This window comes from Chiloscyllium plagiosum, unplaced genomic scaffold (assembly GCF_037043375.1).
Source record: "Chiloscyllium plagiosum isolate Xiang-an unplaced genomic scaffold, Cpla_swu_hap1 HiC_scaffold_15, whole genome shotgun sequence".
NCBI classification, from domain to species: domain Eukaryota; kingdom Metazoa; phylum Chordata; class Chondrichthyes; order Orectolobiformes; family Hemiscylliidae; genus Chiloscyllium; species Chiloscyllium plagiosum.
In genome coordinates, this window is record NW_028270153.1 from 16,069,921 (window position 1) to 16,080,567 (window position 10,647).

Sequence of the window (10,647 nt, forward strand, 5' to 3'; positions counted from 1 at the left end):
TTTATAAATGCTTCTGAATTGCTGGATTACATCTCACAATAGGCAGAGTACAGACTATACTAAATGAGTTTACTCTTGCAAAACCAAAACAAAACGTCTTTCAGAGGTAATTCTGTGATTGGGCAACACCTGCTGAATAATCATGAGTACACACTGATCATTAAACTAAGAGTAACATAATAATAAACTTAATTTGTCAGGCTTGTCATATGGCTCATTTATAATTGCATTGAGTGACATATATTCCTAGACAGGAGCTCACCCACGCAAACTAAAGGCTCTCAAGTCCATTTCAGTCGGTGAGATTTAACATAGCCACACTGAAGCTCCAGCTCAATTTGATTTATGTCTGGACCATTGGAAGTCAGGGAAATCCATTATAATGGTTAATAAATTCCTAAGATAAATACATAATTAACAAGCCTAATTGTGATTACCTGGACAAGTTACCACTTGATGGTCTGCTGTTTTTGCAGCCATAACTTCACTTTGTAATTTCTGAATATATCTGCACCTGTCATAAATTGCAACTTTCTTTCTTTGGTCCTTTTAATTCCTATGTTTTCTTTTAGGAAAGATTATTGCCGAAGCCAGAATTATGTAAATTGGTGTTTCTTTTGTCATATATGTCACCTTGCTGTCAGAATAATATGTAACAAATGAAGAAGGTAGATTGCAAAAGATAATACAAAAAGGACCCCTATGAATTCACCCCTTAAATATTTATTATTTACAATAGCTCGAGAAATTAAAAAACCATTGCAATGAATTTTAAACACAACTCTGAAAAACAGATATAATTTCGAATTCAGACTTTTTTTTAAACAGAGTTTGACAAAGTTAAAAAAAAAAGTTGAACAACTTAAAAGTTAAGAGAAAATAAAAATATTTTCATTATCCAACCATTGATCGTTTTCTCCCTCTCTGCCTAACTTCATCAAGTTTTTTTAGCACAGGGCCTGACTTCTTAGAAGTGGTCGAGTAACTCTTAAGGAAAACTTTGAACACATTTTCTGTGTTGGGGTGACTGCTCAGGAAAGCTTTCTCCAGAACATAAAGATCGACCCCTTTATCCTCGGGTAAAGCAGATATAAAACTTAGGCCAAAGTCTATCAGCACCAAACTCAACTCTTCCCCAGGTTGCCGTATCATCATGTTTGAGGTAGTGAGGTCCCCATGGATAACATCCTCATCGTGCATCTTTGCCAGGATCTGCCCAATTTTTTCGGCCAAGGGAAAAAGCTTTGCTGTATCTGTTGCAGAACTGTGAGTGGAAGTTATGTAGTCACGGACAGTTACAGCCCCAACTAAATCTTCAAAGTAGATGCAACTTGTATTGTAGTCCACAAAATACACTACAGGGGTTGCAATACCTAAAATTAAAAGAAGAAAAAAATGACTTTCTACATATTTTGTTTTAACTCAATGAATTTTCTTCCTCTCCAATCGCATGGAAGGTTCAACTCCAACCAGAATATATAGTTTGACAGATTTTTGTTGCTCTGTTACTATCACCATGTAACTAATATCTCGGTCCACATTGCAATTGAAAGCAAGCTATTTCATTTTATGGGGTATCATACTTGAGTCCAATATTTTCTGAGTCACTTTCACACATTTTCTATTGATTCAAGGCCAATGCTATGAATCTTAACCAATTTTTCCTTCACTGGTCCAGTTGGTGCACAGTTAGGTGTTATGCCCTTACTGCAGGGTGGATAGCAAGAATTTCTTTCCCCACAGGAGAGGATTTAATTACTATGGGTCACCAGTGCAAAGTGAGAGGGGAAAAGTTTAGGGGAGATATACGGGGAAAGTTCTTCACGCAGAGGATGGTGGGTGTCTGGAATGCTTTGCCAGTGGAGGTGGTAAGGACAGGAACGATAGCGTCATTTAAGATGTAACTAGACAGATACATGATTGGACAGGGAGCAAAGGGGTACAGATCCTTAGAAAATAGGCTGCAGGTTTAGATAGAGGATCTGGATCAGCGCAAACTTGGAGGACTGAAGAGCCTGTTTCTGTGCTGTAATTTTCTTTGTCCTTTGCGACATCAGCTGAGATCAACTGATATGGCAGATGCTATACTGAACTCAACTCAATGAGAACTCCAATTATACACTTCTCTGAGTAACTGAGCCAATGGGGAACTGAACACTTAACGTGGAATCATGGGTTTGAATTTTAAGGAAGAAATACAAATCTATATACAGAATTATTAAAATGCAGAATTAAACTGTCAAAGCAATATCATATGACTACAGGTCTCTATGCTCTCAGTAATAAATACTGAACAACAAATCATTGTTACAAACTAAACTGCCAAGCTGAAAATTACAGCTGACATGTTTGCAAATTTACACACTGCTTACATAATGAAATTTCTTTGCTTCCTGACATAAATGTTAACCAGTTTACTGATATTAACACCTCTGCTAAACCAAATCAGCAAAGGGATTGAGCACCAATGCACAAAAATTGGTTACATCAGTTATTAGATTCCAGTGACATAGAATAGACTTTCCTGCTTTTTTTTAAATCTACTAAAATTAATAGAAAGAACATTGTAAAATGCTTTGGGATATCTGGAGGCAGTAAAAGACAGTAAACAAATGCTCGCCTTTCTTTCTTGAAGCTGTGTATACTCTTAGACTAATCCAGTTTAAAATCCAATTCCCGAAAATGAAGACCAAAATTCTGAATCCCAACTGCTCAATGTTTACTTAGGAGGAATAGGCTGTCTCCTGAATTTGAGACAAAAAATTTTGAGGGAATTATAATTCATAAAGTATGGCTTCTTGTTGTAGAATAAATCGCCACTAGAAATCCAGAAGTAACACTTTCTGACAGAGCATTCCCATTTGAAATGTTAACACTCAGTCCTCCATCATTTTGATGGTCTTTCAACTTTTCAATCAGTAAGAACAATCCATTATAGTACTGACCAGCTTTCCTGCACCTGAGGATGGATCGTACTTCCTGAGTAGTCCTGCGATTGGTGAGTTTCTTATCCAGAGTTGAGTGTCGATATGATTTGGGGAATCTTTCCTTCACAACTGTTGGCTTTCCAAGGAAATTGCCCCTGTAGATTTTGGCTTCGGCACCTTGTTTGACCATTTGGAAATGAAGAAGGAAGTCTTGGACTCGCAGCTTCCCAATTGTTTCCAGCTCATCCTGCTGTGAAGTTTCTGCCATTTTGATGTATGGAGTTCAAAGGAAAATCTGCAATCAAGATCAGACCATAGGAAAACACTGAAGTAAAACTAGAGTAGAAGGTACGCCGATGTACACTTTCCCAAGTTACTGCGAAATGGGGCTTCCATCCAAAATTTACTTATATATGTTCACCAAATTTATACCTTTGTGAATTTATGATAAAATGAAAATATCAGTACTACAAAATAGAGCATTTTTCCACTTCTGACCCCTAACAATGGCCTTTAGCTTTCTTAAACTGTTGGAGCTTAAATCCAAGTGTCCAAAACCTCTCAAATGTATTCATTATTTCAACTTGCTTCTTGGAGTACATCCTACCTTTTCCATTATGCAGTACTTAAGACTTGTAAGATTTCAGTTTTAAATGCTGCTGTATCGACCCCAAATTTAATTTTTAAAAATTGCACCAAATTTCTGAATCCAAGCAATCAATGTGAATTAGGAACCTGGCCTTGGATCACCATATTCAGTGCTTCCCTTTTTCTCAACCTTAGTTTCTACACTTGAGCCATATTTTTGTCCTTTTCAGGCTTGTTCCTGAACTTTGAGTTTAATTAATGACGCAGAATTTTGCATGGAAATTTCGGTGCATTTCACTATGGGGTTTTCCACAGTCTGTTTGGATGATCACTTTCACACAGAAGTTGGTCAGGAAGAATCATCCCCTTCTAAACCAACAGCTATCTGTTGTACCTACGTTACGGGCCTCTTCCTCCTCTTGCTCTACAAACCTCTGAGATCTCAACACTCTCCTAATTCTGGCCTCTTGCTTGCTGTTGAGTTTCAATGCATTGTTGCTGGCCATGGCTTCAGTTTCATCCTATTCGCTCTATCAAAACATCTCAATTTTCACAACAACTATTAGGTTGCCTTTTAAATTTTCTCTACTCCGCATTTGATAAGACAAATTAGGGTAGGACTTGCACACTTAATAGTAGGGGAGCGTGAGGCAGCATCAAAGGAGAAGGAGAATCGACGTTGATTCTCCTTTTCCTTTGATGCTGCCTGACCTGCTGCGCTTTTCCAGCAACACATTTTTAAGCTCTGATCCCCAGCATCTGCAGTCCTCACTTTCTCCTAGTAGGGGAGTGTGGCCAAACAGTGACATTGGGTGCAGGTTCAGAGTCCCTTGAAAGTTGATTCGCAGGATATTGAAGAAGGCATGCATCGAGTATAGGAGTTTGGATATCTTGTTGTGGACGTACAGGACATTGATGAGTCCAGAGTATTGCGCTGGAAAAGCACAGCAGGTCAGCCAGCATCCGAGGAGCAGGAGAATCGACATTTCGGGCATAAGCCCTTCATCAGGACCTTTTCCAGCACCACAGTCTCGACTCTGACCTCCAACATCTGCAGACCTCACTTTCTCCTAGGACATTGGTGAGGCCACTTTTGGAATATTGCATGCAATTATGGTCTCCCTGAAACAGGCAAGAAGTTGTGAAACTTGAAAGGGTTCAGAAAAGATTTACAAGGATGTTGCCATGGTTGGGGGGTTTGACCTATACGGAGAGGTTGAATAGGCTGGGGCTGTTTTCCCTGGAGCATCGGAGGCTGACGAGTGACCTTACAGAGGCTTATAAAATCATGAGAGGCATGGACAGGGAAAATAGCTCATAGTAGGTGAGTCCAAAACTAGGGCATAGGTTTAAGTCGAGAGGGAATAGATTTAAAATGGACCCAAGGAGCAACATTTCCATGCAGAGGATGGCGCGTGTGTGGAAACAGCTGCAACAGGAAGTGGCAGAGGCTGGTACAACTGGAACATCTAAAATGTGAGTGAATGGGTACATGAGTAGGAAGGGTTTAGAGGGACATGGGCCAGATGCTGGCAAATGGGACTAGATTAATTTAGGATATCTGATCGGCATAAATGAGTTGGACTGAAGAGTCTGTTTCCATGCTGTACATCTCTATGGCTCAAAGAGTTACCACATATTCTCCAATTTCTCAACATAACTGACTTCCTTCAGCTCTATTTCCATCCTCTTCTTTACCCTCCATTTCCATTTTCTCCTCCACTTTCCCCTTTCCAACCCCACTTCAAACTCCCTGCAACCACTCTTTTAACGCCTTAGTCAAAGATCTTATGTCCTACTTTCTATCTCCATATACACCATCACCATATCCATGTCCCCGCCAACTCTCACATCCCTCCCCATAGGGACATAGCAGCAGGCCATTCAGCCCATCAAGTGTGTTCTGCTATTCAATTAGGTCATGAGTTGATCATTTATTTCAATACCACTGTCCCAAGCTAAACTCCTATTACTGATTTTTATCTTATTTTCTAATCAATCTGTTCAGAGATGTTATTTCGCACTCTGGAGCAGGTTGGACTTGAACTCAGATCCCCTGGCTCAGAGTACAGAGACTACCACTATGCCACAAGAACCCTGATGTAATTGGTACCCAGAAATCTATCAACATCCATTTTCAACACCCATTTGGGGTGAAGCATTCTAAAAATTCACCACCTGAGTGAAAAACTTCCTTCTCATTCTCAGTTTTAACCTCAAGTTAAAAGGTAAACCATTTATGCTTTCTTATTCTCGACTCAACAGTCAGGAAAACACTTTAACCATGTAAACTGATCACGTCTGTAAGAATTTTAGAAGGTTAACAGAGATCACCTCCCATTCTTTCACATTCTGGAGACTACATGCTCAGTTTCTTCAATCCCTTCTCAGACAATCCATGATCACAGGAATTAGTCAGATGAACCTCCACTGCACTCCCTCGATGGCACATTTATCCCTCTTCAGATTAGGAAATGAAAACTGTACATAATACTCCAGGTGTGGTCTCATCAAGGTTCTATGCAATTGCAGCAAGATATCTTTACTCCCATACTCAAATTTCCTTTCAATAAATCTAATGTATCATTTGCCTTCCTAATAATTTGTTGCACCTGCATGTTAGCTTTTCGGTGTCTCAGAAACAAGATCACCCAGATCCATTTGGACATCAACATTTCACAACCTCCCATCAGTAAAGAAACACTGTCTTTTTGGGGTTTTTTCTACAAAATGCATAACCGACTATAAAAGCAAAATATTATGGGTGCTAGAAATCTGAAACACATAGAAAGAATGCTAGAGAAACTCAGTAGCTCTGACAGCATCTGTAGAGACAGAAAGAGTTAATGCTCGAGTCTGATACTGGATTCAAAATGTTAACTGTTTCTCTCTCTACAGATGCTGCCAGACCTGTTGGATGTCTACAGCATTCTGTTTATTTTGGATAATTTATTACTTATTGATATCACATTCATTTGGCCATGATTCTGTCATTTCTTTATCTTTTCTGGATCCCTTTGGTGTCTCCTTGCATCCTCCTTGTAATATACACTCTCAAGCTTTGTGTCATCAGTAAATTTGGAAAGAATAATAATTGGTTCCCATGTCAAAAAATTTATACAGATTGTGAACACCACTGGCCTTAGAACAGATCCTTCTGGTGCACCAATGGTAATGCTATGCCGAGAATGATCTATTCATTCTTATTTGTTTTCTGTCTGTTAATCAATTCTCAACCCATATCATTACATTATCCCCATTCCCACGTGCTCTAACATTGATTACCAACTTCTTCTGTCGGACCTAATCGAAAACCTTGTAAAAATCCAAATATACCACGTCCATACGAACATAAGAAATAGGAGCAAGAATAAGCCAACTGGCCCATCAAGCGCTTTGCCACTCAGTAAGATCATGGCTGATATTTTCGTGGACTCAGCTCCACTTATCCTTCTGCTCATCATTACCCTTAATTCCTTTCCTGTACAAAAATGTATTTTTGCCTTAAAAACATTCAATGAAGTAGCCTCAACTGCTTCACTGGTCAGGAAATTCCACAGATTCACAACCCTCTGGGTGAAGAAGTTCCTCCTCAACTCAGTTCTGATTCTGCTCCCCTTTACTTTGAGGATATATCTCCTCGTTTTAGTTTCACCTACCAGTGGATACAACTTGCCTGCTTAGAGAACAAAGAAAATTTACAGCCTAGGAACAGGCCTTTCAGCCCTCCAAGCCTGTCGATCCAAACCCGCTGTCTAAACCTGTTGCCCAATTCCTAAGAATCTGTATACCTCTGCTCTCTACCAATTCATGCATCTGTCCAGATGCATCTTAAGTGACTCCACCATGCCTGCCTCTGCTGGCAACGCATTCCAGGCATCCTACTACCCTCTGAGTAAAGTATTTGCCGCGTATATCCCACTTAAACCTTTCACGTCTCACCTTGAAAGCGTGACCTTTTGTTATTGAACCCTTCACCCTGGGAAAAAGCTTATCTCTATCTACCCTGTCTAGACCCTTCAAGATTTTGTAGACCTCAATCAGGTTCCCCCCCCAATCTTTTTTTTAGTGAAAACAATCCTAACCTACTCAACCTCTCTTTATAGCTAGCACCTTCCATACCAGGCAACATCCTCGTAAACCTTATCTGCACCCTCTCCAAAGCGTCCACATCCTTTTGGTAATGTGGCGACCAGAAGTGTACATAGTATTCTAAATGCAGCCGAACCAATATCTTGCATAATTTTAACATGACCTGCCAGCTCTTATATTCAGGAGCCCGTCCATCTGCTTCTATCTTATCTATTCCCTTCATAACTTTATACATTTCCATAAGATCCCCCGCTCATTCTTCTAAATTACAGTAAGTATAGCCCCAGTCTACTCAATCTCTCCTCTACTGAGTTAAAAAATCACACAACACCAGGTTATAGTCCTACAGGCTTAATTGGAAGCACTAGCTTGCTGAGCGCTGCTCCTTCATCAGGTGGTTGTGGAGTACACAATTGTAAGACACAGCTCCAAATCATTTCCTCTACTGTATCTACTTGTTCTTAATTTTTGAGAAAAGTTACATCCCAAAAAAATTCCAATTGAGCTATCAAATAGTGGAGCTGCATTGCTACAGTCTGCAAAAGCCGTTCCAAATCCTATTGCAGTTTGAAAGATGACCACCAATGCATCCAACTACTTGCACAGCCACTTCCACTCAGGGATGAGGTATATCTGGTCCAGAGGATTACAAATCCACATCTCCCTTGTTCCTGAGAGTACTCCCCCTTACATATCCCCTCTTCTGTTCTATCTTCTCCTCCACCTCTTTTTCCTTTGGAACCCACCACATTGCATCTTCACCACCCCTCTCCCACTCTCCCACTCCCCTCCCTCACACTCCCCCTCCCCTTCCCCTTCCCTTCCCCACTCTCCTCTCCCCTTCCCCACTCTCTCCTCTCCTTTCCTCTCCCCCACCCCTAATGGCTGCTCTAGTCATTGAGCTGCCTCCCCCAGCCACACCGGCCTTACCCTCCCAGGGCCTCGCTACTCTGCAGCCCTTTATTCCGGAGAGAGAAAACACTTTCCAGAAGGCCGCAGGCTAGGAGTAAAAGACAAGGCGAACTTCCTGCTCATGCTCCCTTGCCACAGACCGCGTCGGGAGTGGGGTGCTGCAATGGTCCTCCAGTATCCCGGCACACAGTGTGTTTGGCTGAAGCCGATATGGGGGCTGCCATCTTTAGTCCTGGCATCATGCAACTCTCAATCATTGAAGTGGCATGTATTTGCTTCTGATCTATTACAGTGCAGTTACAAGATTATTCAACTCGTGTTAAACTAGATCTTACGCTGGAATCCTTCTTAAACCACTCCATTTGTATTTCGCCCACTAAGATCTTTACTAAAACCCACCTCTGACCAAACTTCAACCCACCATTCCCATGTTTTCCTCTTCAGACTTCGAGATTACATTCTATGCAATGCACTTCGTGAAGCATCTTGCAATATTTCATCATGTGAAAGGCATCATATAAATCTAAGCTATTATTGTAAAATAACAAAGTGAGCCTAGAATAGTTCCAAGCCAATATTTTCCCAACAAACTAAAAACAACAGTTGAATGTATTGAGTATTAGATCAAAATTATATTCACCTTATCTCTTGTTTTTAACTCTGAAGTTGAGAGTTGAAGGCCTATTCCACCTGAGCACGTCATTTAGGGTGATATCTCCATACAATACTAAATGTGTGAGTTGATAAATGTGTGGCAATGGAAAAAAGCACAGCAGGCCAGGCAGCACCTGAGGAGCAAGAGGGTCAATGTTTCAGGAGGGATATCCCCAAAACGTTGACTCTCTTGCTCCTCAGATGCTGCCTGACCTGCTGTGCCTTTTCCAACACTACACTTAATTGACTCTGGCTCTCCAGTGTTGATAAATATTTTGTTCCACAAATCCAGACGACACAAGTTTCAGTACAATGGTAGATGCTTTATTATCGGATAGCTGGTGAGGGATACTCAATGTCCCCAAAAGTAGTTGTGCATCTACTTGTGGTGACACTTCTCCTCAAATCTCTGCCCTACCCACAAAGGCAGTGCTTTTTAAAGGAATAATACAAAAGGTCTATAAGTTACATGGTTGATTGTTTAAGATGGGCAATTATAATTTTACAAGGTATGGTGAATGCCGATATCCAATGATATACGGGTGAATGGATTACAGGGACTGATTATCGTATTCTTCATGATCATGTGTTGATGGGAAGAGATTGAAACAGAAGGGTTTTACCTGTTCTCACTGGGGGGGGGGAAGGTGGTCACATACCTATGCTAATACAGAGGGGAAGCAAGATAATGGGAGCAGGAGGCAGTTTAACAGGGCTGTGGCCAAGGCTATCAGTCTTGTCTGAGGAGGGCAAATACCTTTGCCTGAGGCTGCAGAGGAATCCATGTGTGTAGCTCCAATGGATTTCTTCTCTAAGATTCAGTCAGCCTCCTCCCTACTGAGGTGGTCTGTGTATTCTGTAAGAGGAGAAAGTGAGGACTGCAGATCAGAGCTGAAAAATGTGTTGCTGGAAAAGCGCAGCAGGTCAGGAAGCATCCAAGGAGCAGGAGAATCGACATTTCAGGCATAAGCTTATGCCCGAAGCGTCGATTCTCCTGCTCCTTGGATGCTGCCTGACCTGCTGCGCTTTTCCAACAACACATTTTTCAGCCGTATTCTGTAAGAGGACAGACATGCAATTGACACTGCAGTGAGTCTCTTTGTTAGTGGAATGTCTAACCTTTGAGTCCCCAGTATGCCTTGAAAGAGATGTAAAACACGGAACTGATCCCTTTGTGGCTTTCTAACTTCCTCATTCCCTCCTATTGATCATTCGATGATCAACCAGGTCCCCTCAGAGCCTATAACGAAATCACTCGGACAACAGTGACCATAAGCACCGGAGCACTAGAATGCAGGTGATTACAATTAGTATTGTAATTCCAATATGTACCAGCAGGCCTCCCAGTCCTCCAAGAATGCCCTCTACTGGCCATCCCTCCATGCCATTGCTAAACCCCTTGTCAATAGTTTGGAGAGTCTGGATTTCCCATGTGATGTGTTTAGAGAAGTCAGTGATGTTAGTGGACTTGTCA

General features: G+C 41.2%; 1 protein-coding gene across 2 annotated transcripts; it reads right to left on the reverse strand.

Annotated features, from left to right (window-relative positions):
- Window positions 1-707: 707 nt before the first annotated feature.
- On the reverse strand, window positions 708-8,678 carry tp53rk (TP53 regulating kinase). 2 transcript variants are annotated; one of them, XM_043710742.2, is made up of 3 exons: window positions 8,538-8,678; window positions 2,946-3,222; window positions 708-1,373 (listed from the first exon to the last, which is right to left on the reverse strand). In XM_043710742.2, the coding sequence occupies exons 2-3, from the start codon at window positions 3,193-3,195 to the stop codon at window positions 895-897; spliced, it is 729 nt and encodes a 242-aa protein (XP_043566677.1). In that variant the 5' UTR covers window positions 3,196-3,222; window positions 8,538-8,678; the 3' UTR covers window positions 708-894. The 2 variants fall into 2 exon arrangements, with proteins under 2 accessions (XP_043566677.1, XP_087850895.1); XM_087994769.1 differs by lacking the exon at window positions 8,538-8,678 and adding an exon at window positions 7,458-8,308.
- Between the last annotated feature and the right edge of the window lie 1,969 nt (window positions 8,679-10,647).

Excerpts from the sequence above, each read along its gene's own strand:
- tp53rk (XM_043710742.2), bottom strand. The coding sequence starts at position 3,195 with ATGGCAGAAACTTCACAGCAGGATGAGCTGGAAACAATTGGGAAGCTG. Across the intron at positions 1,374-2,945 it reads CCTCAGGTGCAGGAAAGCTG|GTATTGCAACCCCTGTAGTG; the intron begins GTCAGTACTATA and ends TTTTAATTTTAG.